The 12,027-nt window shown below is 36.8% G+C and overlaps 1 protein-coding gene across 1 annotated transcript in view; it reads right to left on the reverse strand.

Annotated features, from left to right (window-relative positions):
- Positions 1-12,027, reverse strand: part of MOXD1 (monooxygenase DBH like 1) — a 49,650-nt gene that overhangs the window by 950 nt on the left and 36,673 nt on the right. The window contains exons 7-11 of the mRNA XM_054630486.2: positions 10,982-11,148; positions 9,415-9,606; positions 6,702-6,761; positions 4,820-4,962; positions 2,222-2,390 (exon numbers count right to left, since the gene is read on the reverse strand). Coding sequence (XP_054486461.2) covers positions 2,222-2,390; positions 4,820-4,962; positions 6,702-6,761; positions 9,415-9,606; positions 10,982-11,148 — 731 coding nt within the window. The remainder of the gene's footprint in view (positions 1-2,221; positions 2,391-4,819; positions 4,963-6,701; positions 6,762-9,414; positions 9,607-10,981; positions 11,149-12,027) is intronic.

Below are 12,027 nucleotides of genomic sequence, written 5' to 3' on the forward strand. Positions count from 1 at the left end.
GTGTACACAGGTTTTGTTCCACAGAACCACAGAATGGTTGTGGTTGGAAAGGATCTCTGGAGGTCATTGGGTTCCATGTCCCTGCTCAAGCAAGGTCACATACAGCAGTGTCATATTGCTATGTACTGAGCATTTTTCACTCTTCCCATAGAACTCAGTGCAATTTTATGGGATTTGACGTAACTACGTGTTTGCTATAGTTTTGACATGAAATTGGAGACATTTGTGTACACAGCTCAGCTTGCTTTTCCTAAATTTACTCCCTACATGTTAAAGAAAATAAGCTTTGCAGAAAGTAAGCTCCTGGGCACATTTTTGAAAGGTTGAATGCCCACCTGTACAGCATATGCTTGCTTTGAGGACTTCATCTATGTTGCTATTATTCTGTACCCTAGAAAGAAACCCCAACTGAATATTGACTTAATCTTAGCAAACACAACACAAAAGTAAAACTGAAATACAGACCAACTCTATAGAAAAAAGAAGGTATTTTCAACTCAGTTCCCCTGCTTCAATTTTTTTCAGTCTTGTAACAACTGAGGGTTAAATCTGTCCCTGATTTTGATGAGGATGGTCATTTAAGTGTAATATCACTAATAAGGGAAGGGAAAGGAAAGAGTCCTAATCTTAGCTTTGAAGAATATGCCCATTTTGAATATGTCATTTTGAAAAAGGAAACTATGATTAAGGAAGAGCTAAGAACTCCCAGTTTCAGTGAGCTCATTCTTTGAGTTGTAAGTATTGTTCCTTCATCCTGTAAGATAAAGAGCAACAGCATTTTCCAGAAAGTATACCATTAAAAAAACCTCAGCCTATCCCCTCTTGATAAAATTTCTGTGCTTTTCATCATCTTGACTTGTCCTCTGACAAATAATCAGTGAAAGGGTGGCTATGCAATTGCTACTAGTCATCAGCTGTAAAGGTCAAGAAGTTTAACCAAAACTGGTGAAAAGTCACAGTATTGTCTACAACTGTTTTTTTTCTGTCTACAACTACTTTCCACAGGAGGTCTACAATGGGACAGAACCTCTTTCATTACTTATAGCGCACAGTATTCCTTTGTCATCCAATGGACAGAACAGTCTGACCTATGTTGGAAAAACACAAGAACGCTGCTGTAGGAGGGGCAATTTCTTCAACACCTGAAAGGACTGTGTGACACATTATGAGGAAGCATGGGCTATCTTCTAGGGTAAGGAGGATGAGGCAGAAATCCTTTCATAGGAATTACTTCATCAGTAGTATCTCACAGCAGCTCTGCTACACTGGACTGAAATCACAATAGGAAATAAGCTGGTACAGTGAGACTGCCTCTAATTCTGAACAGAAAATCTCAAAAATGTAAAAGCCTCGAATTTGGAGTCTGTAAAGGAGTTCAAAGAGGAATACATATTTTAAAGCATTTTTTTTAGGGATGATATGACATGCACTAGCCATCCTTTTTAAACAAACATCAACATTGAAGATGACAACTTTTCTCAGCAGTGTTCTGGTAAAATACCAATAGATATTTAGAATAAATAATAATTTATTGGGGAATTATATTTTCTCTTACAGGTTTTTTCATCAAGACAATAGGGAAAGTAAAACCATGGAAGATAAAATCTTAATAAGTTGCACAAAGGGAACAGACTATCCAATTTTGTTTTTCTGGCCCAATACTATAGACAATTCTAGGATCATTAAAAAAGCATGACTTATTGCAAGAATATTCATACAGCTTTAGGTTTTCTAGATGCCCAAGTTAAGAAGGCAGATTCTTGAGGCTTCATTATGCAGTCAGTAAGCTTCCCCTAGAAGGTGTCTCAGAGAGGAAACCTGATTTAGGGATTTCAAATCATCTGTTGCAAGACCCTAACATAAGTCCCTGACCATGGAGGTAGCCAAGGTAGGACAGTTTCCTGGCGTGGTCACTTCACCTGATGTACATGGCTGCTCTCTGATCAGTCCCAGCCCCACTGAAAGACTCCATCTTCCTATTACTGATCCCAGGTGCTGATTAAAGCTCCAACTTCTCTATTCTTTTTAAATGCTTCTAGAACTCAAGCTAGATGAAAGCACTGGTAAAACATTCTCATCATTTGTTATTGTATGTAAATGAAATATAGCTGTGTAAACATCCTAAAGACATATAATCATATAGTTACTCACATGCATTGAAACACAGTAAATCAAAGTAGTTTCATGTCATCATTGCCTCCTTTTCAGCACACAGACTTACCGACCATTCAGCATTATCTGTTTTAGAACATCTCACGTTCACAGGTAGTTTAAGCACAAGTTGATTATAGGAGAGACCCTCTGATCTGGACCATTTGAATTTGTTCATTGCATCCATAAAAGACAGGTTTTTATATTGCTTAGGACTCTTGATAATGAAAGGCCAAGTCCTAAAGAAAAACAAACAATTAATTTTAAAAAATAGATAAAAAACTATCAGGCTGAAATGAACGAGGAAAACTTCTGGGGAACTTAGAAAAATAAACGCACTACAGCTATGTATATTATGCCTAGCTCACAAAGTTCTCTTTTCAACAAAGTTCTCTTCTACTGAAAACTGATGCAGTTTCATTGATTTTGACAGACTCATGAAAGGCTATCAGCAGGTTAGTACTTGCTACCAGATGCTTTTGGAAATGAAGGACTTCAAGAGGTACATTGCTCTTTTCTGATCCACAAACTCAATGCACAAGCAATACAAAGCAGATCTGCTGTAACTTCTGAAGAAAACAAAAACAAAAACAAAGGAAAGCCACACGCTCTCTGAGGTTTGGCAGGCCAGGTTGCCAAGGAACCTTTGCCATTAGAAAGCTGCTTGCAGACGGTTCTGCCAAGCTCAGGTCAGAACTGAGGAGTTGCTCTGCACTGGTGGGCAGCAGATAATAACCAGGGTTGTGGACTCTCCCTTTGGCATATTCCTACAAGCTGGCTGCAAGGGTACTTTTGGCCAGAGGTGGTTCAGAGACCTGCTGCACTGCTCTGAAAGATCTGGCTGGCCAAGTGTGGGAATCCTTCCCATGAACAAATGGGGACAATCTCATTTCTCACCAGCCACATGGAAAGGGAAGGAATGAGATTTCATTCAGTAAAGAAAACTAAAAAAAGTAACATAGGAAAATTAAAAGAAAAACCAAAAATCCATAACCCACAACCTTTTCAATTGTTTCTGCTTTCTCCTTGTTTGACTTTACTGAGATGAACGGAAAAAACATGGTGGAGGAATCAAACTTTTACAAACACAAAATCAATACAGCTAGAGGAAGAACAGAAGTATCTAAACCTTTATCAAGTACCTAATTAATACTGTGATTGGAGCATGAGTTATCTTTTCAGAATACTTTAAACAGATCTGTGTTATCTTGTAGTAGGCTGTCTCCCACTTGCTTTGGGGAAATTGTCTATGCCAGAGTTCTGCTCCACTCAACATCTAGGCATAGAGACTGTGATTTTAACCAAGTATTATGGTACTCAAGCCCAATTTTATCTCTTCTCCTCATGATTTAAACTGGTGTCTGTGCCACCAAACAGAGGAAAAATGTTTTTAAGTGAGCCACAACACCTTCATCCTACTCCCAGTTTGCATTTGTAAGTCAAGAGAGACTTTGAAAAAGTCAGTGAAGCAATTCTAGTGTTAGACTGACACAAGAGAGATGAGGATCAGGTCACATATCCTTAGGCTGACAGAGTTTAATGAAACAAGAATTGTGGATTAGGTCATAAATACTAGAGGCATTAATAATCTCCTCTTCTAATTACTATTCCATTTGTGGCAGACAGTCTGCATACTTACTCTATTCAGAACATCTTTATTTCCCCAGGCCAAATGTGCATTTTTTCCTTAAGTACAGTTATCATGAATGAACACTCAAGAGAGCATACATTTGTTAGAATATTTTCTTTCTAAGCTCAGAAAGACTCTTTTAGATAGGACTAATTTAGAAACTCTGTTCTCCCTGCATTAAAAGAGGTTGTAAATGGAAATAGTGTGGAAAATTATGTAGACATTGATTGCACTGTGACTTCCTTCAAACTCTTCTTGAATATAAATTTCAGAACTAAGACCACTAAGCCTGTATGTCAAATTATTTTGCAATAATAGCTTTATATGGTTTGCTAAGATAAACTGTATAAGCAAAGACAACTTTTAAAATTTGTGATGACACACTATTACTCTGTCCATTTGATTTTAAAATCTTACTATTACAGTAGTTTAGTGCAACTAAAAATGCAAATGCAATTCACCTTTCACCAGAAAATGTTCATTCAACTTTTTATTGTTTGATTATTTTTCTGCATTTCATTCATTTGGGAACATTCCACTTTTGACTGTTCTCACTGTTTACAATCTCCTGTTGAGATGCTTTAATTTTAAGCACTATAAGGAACATATTTTTGTCCTCGGAATTCCTGTCAACAAAACTACTGAGGGAAATTCAATAACCAGCTCACAAACTCTTTTTCAAAATTACTTCTCTATATATGAAACATTGACATGTTTTAATAAATTGATAGATTTAAAATATTGATATATAGCCTTTTCACAGATGTATGTGGTAAAAAAAAAAAAAAAAAAAAACAAAAACAATGTTAACAGTATTATTTCCTTAAAAGAAGAAACTGCTTTTCTATCAGAAGAAAAAAAGATGCAAAATAATTTGGCAGGAAAAATGGCAGCACAGCATATTGACCAAAAGAAGTGGCACAGTGACTATGTTTCTTTTCTTTCTACCAGAAAGAAAGAAAAGTTGTATAAAAATGATCCAAGAATCCCACAGACAGAGAGAGAGGTGCTGCACATATTCATAAAAATTTTACATACCTGACTGGTCGATAGATTTCCTTAACACCAATGAACTGGAGCTGTTCCATTATATCTGGAATGCTCGCACAGCGGGTGAGGTTGATTCTCGGGTAATAGAGCAGGTATGACAGGCACATTTCATTCCTGGTGCTCAGACCACCCTGAAAATGGGATTTTTCATTAATCAGGGTAGCACTGGAATCCCACAAATTAAACCACTGATTAGCATTCAGATGCTAATGAAAATGTATCAGAAGGCCAAATTTGACAAGTTTATCTCGTACATGAGGTTGTCAAGTAGCAAGAAGCTATTACATAATTAATTACAAAATACTCTGGAAGCTCAAGCAATAGCTTCTAAGTTAAAAGACATCAGAAAGAACACCTGTGAATAAAATAAGGCTCATATTATATTGAAGTGTACTATCTGAGAAGTTCAGGTTTGCTTTCAGTTGCCCCCAAGGTACTTAGATTTACCACATTTCAGAAAAGTGGAACAAATAAGGAAAAAAATCTTGTAGGACAATTAATATGTTTAATAAGAAATTAATTGAGCTTTGCCTAGTAAAACAGAGGCTGGGATGGAAGATTCATACTCCTTACAACCTATGAACTTAGGTTGTAAGTACATATGCCAGTAAAAAGCAAGAAGGAAAAGAATTATTTCTATTAACAGATAATGTTGACTCAAGAAAAAATGAGCATGCATTATAAAATTAGTTATTAGAATAATATTTCTAGCTAACAGAAGAAACAGATTCTTAAGCAATCTTCCATTGAGAACCATGGGGCAAACAACCAACTTAAAATTAATCTTGGTAAACATGGACAAGATTATAAACTACATGTTCCTAAATCCTGGGTGGGAACACTTCCACAAGTCTCATGGAACCACAGGAATAGGAATGGAGAAAACACATGAGCCAAGAGTTAGTGTGGTCACCACACAAGAAAACAGGACATAAAACTCAAAAGCCTTCATTCTTGCTCTTTTGCTTTTCATTAAATAACTACTGCATATGCCTACATGCAATCCATTACTCAGGGAGAAGTATCCCTTTGCTCTCTGGATGCCAGGAACAGCTTTTCCCTGCAAAACAGACAGCCCTCAGGTCTCACTTCCCAGAGGTTTGGATCCAGCCACTCCCCCAGGAAGCAGCATCAGACCTTGGCACAGGCAGCTATATCCCTCCCATAGACATAGTGGGTTTGGCATCACTCTATGTGCTCCTAGACAACTGGGACAGTGCAGCCCATGTCCGAGTAACCAAATTTACTTCACCTCCAAAACCTAGTGACTGCACTGCAACGCCCAGTGCCTCTGTTAATCTATCAAGCTGCTTCTGGGAGACTGTGCCAAACCAGAACTGGACACCCTCATCAGGGAGGGGTGGTTTCGCAACACCTCTTCCCAACCCAAAGGACCTTCATTCTGCCTGGATTCTGTATTAGGCGCAAAACTAAATAGTTGGAAAACCTTCTGATCACAGCTTATCTAAAAATCAATACAAAAGAACTGGCAATTACAATTCCAGGAAAAATGCGTAACAACTTCATAAAAATGATTCATTACAGTACGCAGAATTTGCATGTTAATACATGTTGTGAAGAAAGCACTCCTTATACCAGAAAAGTTTGACTTCTAAGGATTTTTTATGAGCTGACGTGCTTATTTTACAAACTAGTCATATGAATGCCTTAAGCAAAAGATCAGACTAAGATCACAATAGCTCAGATGACTTTAAAACCTAAAAATCTATGAAAGGAAAGACAATAAATAGTTATGTGCACACAGGAATTAGTAAGTAAATTCACTTTTTTAAAACAGTGTTCTGTGAAAAAGGTTTTAGTCCCCAATATTATCTGTGTACTTATTTTGATCCACCAAAATATTGCTTACCCACGTCATGCGAATTCGGTCCACAGTACTGTAGTGGCATTCTGTGACTAAATTATCACCCTGAAATACAAAATTTAGGAAGTTCACAGTTCTGAACTTTATCAACACCAGCTTCAGGTAACCACAGATGACAGCAAGCACTGAAGTAATAAATATCAGAGCAGTGGATATGATGTTTTGAAAGAGTGAAGGATTAGGCAATTGCCATATGTTAAGGCCTTGGCACTTAGCATTCATATTATCCAGATCCTCAGGGATCCCCCATGGATTTAAACAGTTTTAATAAGAGTGTTGTTTGACTTTCTTTTAAAGTAGCAATGAAGGTACCCAGTTACCATCCAATTTTCTGGAAAATTATATAGTAGACAATGTAAACAAATTATTCTTGCTGCAAAACTCATCCAGTGCTACTTAACCCAGGCTAATTTACACTGCCAACTTCAATAGAAATATTTGGCAAATGAGGAAAAGAAGGCTTTCCACATCACAAAAACAACTATATCTCTGCCAAGCCTGGGAGTAGAGGAGTGGCAGGCAAAGACTTCACTACATTGACAGATATGTATGGGAAAGGCTGAATACTTACCTTCTCAAGCACATACAATTAACTTTTTGGTGTCTTGACAAACTGGTAATACTTACAGTCTGGTAATACTTTAACTCCCTATACCTAATCAAGTACAAATTTGAAAATCCCCGTGATAATCAAGTCGAATTTTTTTGTATCATCTTCCCTTATCAACCATTATGCTTCCCTAAAAAGAAACAGATCACCCTTCAAAGGCTGAGAATTTCTCCTTTCCTATAGGCTGTTTCTCCAGATCAAGGCTAGCACAATCTGTACTCCAGACTGCTGGAAGAAGGTGCATCAGCCTCATGTCAGCCAAATGGAGACAGAGGTTTCTGAAGTAGCTTGAGCTGGCACAGTGTCACTGCTTCCAGTGGGAATACTCTGTTCCTGTCAATGAGGTCTCTGGCTCTCGTATCTTACAGACTGGATAACATTCACTAAAATTGTTCCTTCTGTGAGACTAGATCTGCTGCTTCCAAATGGAGAAGAGAGTGCTACTATGTGAGGAAAAAAAATAACATGTGCTCCACAAGCTGAAAGAAGGTTACACTCTTGGGAGAGCTTGTAGAAAGAGAGACTAACAAGAACTTACATGAAAAATCATAGTATTAGTTAATTGATTAAACTGTTCTCTGAATTACACCAGATGATGTATGTAAAGTTGCACTGGTAGTTTTGCATAAGATGAAAATGAAAGGCATAAAAAATGGTTCTCTTCAGAGAAAGACTTCCATCTTCTACTTGACCTAGTTTTTTTTTGTTGTTCTGCTGTTACTATCAAATGCTCTTTATAGTTTTTCTGTTGTCTATTCCCTTATGTTCTTGAATTTTAAGAGGCCTTCTGTTATAATTGCATGAATTTTCCTAAAAATGTTACAGGCTTTCTCTGCAAACCTGTCATCTTCTGCCAGCCCTCTTCCTAAACCCTTCAACCTTCTTTCTTGAAGGAGGTAACTTTGTCTTTGAGGCCCCTAGATTATGAGCAATTTTACTTCAAAGAGTAAATTCTGCACTTGAACATCCAGGTTTTGCTGTAGAAATTAAACTATAAAGTTAGCATTTTAGCTTCTTGTCTCTAAAGTACAAATATCAAAGTCTTACAGTGTGGGAGAAGAGACATAAGAGAGAAAGAGGCTTGAAGAGAAGCCCCTGAAGTTTAAACCATGGGGCTCCTGACCATACTTAAGTTCAGTCATTTCAATGTTCTTTTCAGATCTGTCTCCCTTAGTGATTCTAATTGTAAATAAATTCAATTTTTTGGCATTTTGCAACTGACAATTTAAAAACATGCTTGTTCACATGCACCAGGACAAGCTGCTCTCCTGGACAGATATGGAGCATCCAGGCTTTGCAGCATTAAAATTTCTGTCATCATGCCAAAACTTAAATGTAGATACTGGGTAGAACAAAAGAAAAGTGAATAATTTTTAAATGAGTGACACACTGAAAATGCAGACTCTTTTCATGCAATAACTATGCATAGCTATTGCTTTATAATATAATTTTAGTTGGAATATTTCTACAAGTTCTGTTGCACTATTTTCAGGAATACAGTAAATGGAGTTGTATGATTTCTTCTTTCAAAAGGTTTTGTTTACTAGTGAAATATTGGGTGGAACATGAGCATGGAGTTTTACTCCCAACAAGAAAAAGTGTGAAACAAACAGAAGACTTGGCTGATTTTTAAACAGGTTTGTAAGGCTGGATACTTGCTGGGTGCAAATACTGAAGATATGCTACTTGGTTCCACAGCTCTGTAAAGCCATACAGAGGCATTTCCATTATTCATCTTTCTGGATGGATGAAGATGGTACAGCCAAGCACACAAGGGATTTTCTAATCTGCTTTGTTCAAACATTTGTGATCGTAAAGTTCAGGTTATTATGGATATCAAATGCACCCAAAGAATAGCTTGATTTGATGAACCACGCCAGTTCTGTGGTGACTCATGTGGACACTCCCAAGACACTGAAACTTTAATGCATGAGTGACTCTGCGATAAATGGAAAAATTAACAGAACATCCAAGAATTCTATGATGCTAGGCTAAGAAGTTCTGTGGCAAATTTAATCCTAAAGGTGAGAAAATGATAGGCACGTGATCTCTTAAACACTTCCAGGAAAAGTATTAAGAGTGCCATACTGGCAAGATGGTTCTTTCTTCATTCAGGTACTGAAACTCCTGGAAGTTGAAGTCAAACTCATCATCATAAGCAAGTAGCTTCTGCTCCTCGCCATTGTGGAAGTGGCGCATCCTGATAGCTCTGCCAGCAAGGTGAGCATGGAGAAGTACTGCAAACACTTGAATCCCAGCAGGTCTCTCAGCACCCAGAGCCTGGCCAAGAGAAACCAACACCATCAGTGTTCCCAAATGAAAAGTAATGTAATGTAATATAATTCCATCTACAAATACATTCATTAATGCATTTTGAATTCACTCAGTTTACCGAAAAATGCAGTCTGGAGCAAAACCAAAACATTAAGTGAAATTCAGGGTTTATGTCCAAAAAAGGCTGGGGTTTTTTGATTATTTTTTAAAACAAAAACATATTTTTACTCCTATATGAACCCATTTGTTAAAATGAAAATCAACTGGACTGCAAATAATTCTCAATAGTTTTAAGACTTTCAAAGGAATAGTACTAAAACCTGCACATTATTTTGGTGCTAATGGCTAACACTAATGAATGTGGATGTTTATTGTGAAAATGAATTTCTCTGCAGTTATGAATGATGCCAAGAGACACACTTTAAACTGAGAGGTTGCAGTTGTAACATCCTCTACTTTCCATCTTTAAGTGAACTGGTAGGGAAATACCATAAGTTTACATCTAGAAGTTTTTTCCAGGTCAAATACATTTGCAAATTAACTTTTCCAAATTGACACAAATCTGGCATCACTCCCAATCTAACTGACATCTACTGATCTAAACTTTATGTTGAGTATGCTCAGCTTTAATTCTTGTTCAGAGCTCAAGGTAGAAATAATCTGTCATCACAATACCTTTCAAGAACAGCCCTAGGGTCAGAAGCCTCATGATAATGAATTGCTCAAGAGTTTTAAGGCTGAAAATGCCAGGACAATACCCAACATTTAACACCACCAAGAACAAATCTAAATTTTTTATCTAATTTAGCTTCATTGTAAACCATGTTATTAATTCAACCTTTCCCTATAGATGACAAAGTATATGAGAATCTCCCATTATACAGTTACCACAGATTTTAGACAGTGTTTCCATTAATTGCAGAGATATATAAATTATCTTAATGAAACCAAGAACTTAATAAATGTAAAACCTTCTCAGGTCTTCAGTTTCTGTGGCTGGTGTAAGAATACCTTTCAGGCTTTCATTTCATCATTAGAAGCCTTTTGCACATTCCCAGGTCTGAATTAGTCTAAACTTTTTTTTCTGGGCTAGCTATACCAAGTTATTAATAGCTTTGCCACAGAAAGCAGTGTATGCTTACATAAACACAAAATAAAAAGCCCTGTGTCATCCATTATTACTCAAATAAATAAAGAAGCCTGAGTAGTGAGCATGCCAAGTACCCAGTTCAAAAGGACAACATTTTGGAGGACAACATGTACCATCAGATGTCTTTGCTCACATCTTTCAACTGAAACTATCAATCTTTCTAAGAAGCTCAAGTGACTCTTCCAATTATTTCCATGAATGAAAACCAGTGGATTCAGGCAAGGGACATACCTCTTCCAGACATTCCAGTGTGCAGTGACCCTCTGACACAAATTCAGGCATGCCTGGTGGGATATTGTGGAACAGGCTGACCCAAAGACCAGCTTCAATAACCCCAGCATCATATTTCCTTAAAACTGGAGTATAAATTAGCCTCAAACCAGAGTTATCTATCAAGCCTGCAACAAAAGAACACAGTTAGCTGTGGCTAAAAATCAGATTTTTAAAGGAGAAAAAACCCCAAACCATATTGCTTCATGTTTTCCATGCTGTGTCATAAGTTTTCTACATGAAAATCAAGGAATCAATCTCAATATTATGGAAATGTGTGAAACCATATGCAGGAAGTGTTTTTTCTCTTTAAAATTTTCAAGCCACATGTTCTCTTCTAGTTGACAATTTTATCTATTTCTTCATCTTGTGTGCTACCATTAATTATATTTTCCCTTTGCTTTGGATTGCCTGTTACATTACAGACTATCTGAGATGAAAAAAATACATCCCTTTTACAATCTTTCCAATTAAGAGAGCATCAATTAAACCTGAAAATTGCCTTACTAAATCCCACACTTGTAGACAATACCCCCACCTTGAGTGAAGCAGACAAGAGAATTACAGAGTACGTTAATGTTGCTCTGACTCAAGGACTTATCTTGATTTCAAAAATTGGTTTAAAGAACCGAAGCCTGCTGTTTGGAGGCTGTGTTTCTAAGAGTCAAAATAATACAAATCTATTTTTTTCACCCACATATGTTTAGCCATATGTGTTTGTTTGTGCATCTACTAATAATTTATGTTGCCTTTATCATCTAAATGCTTAGAATACTTTTCTTCTTTTAGTCATTTTTATTTGTAAAGATATACACAAAAAATTATTAATCTGTTTGTGCACAGGAACTAAATTCTGTTAGCTCATCTATTCATCTCTGTATTTTTGAATAATAACTGAAATAATTTCAATTTTGAAAATGAAAAATTCAAAAACATATCGAATATCTCAGAGAAGGTAAGATGCTTCCTAATGACCTATATTAGTCTTCTGAAAAACAAAGCAGACA

Source organism: Agelaius phoeniceus, chromosome 3 (assembly GCF_051311805.1).
Source record: "Agelaius phoeniceus isolate bAgePho1 chromosome 3, bAgePho1.hap1, whole genome shotgun sequence".
Lineage (NCBI taxonomy): Eukaryota > Metazoa > Chordata > Aves > Passeriformes > Icteridae > Agelaius > Agelaius phoeniceus.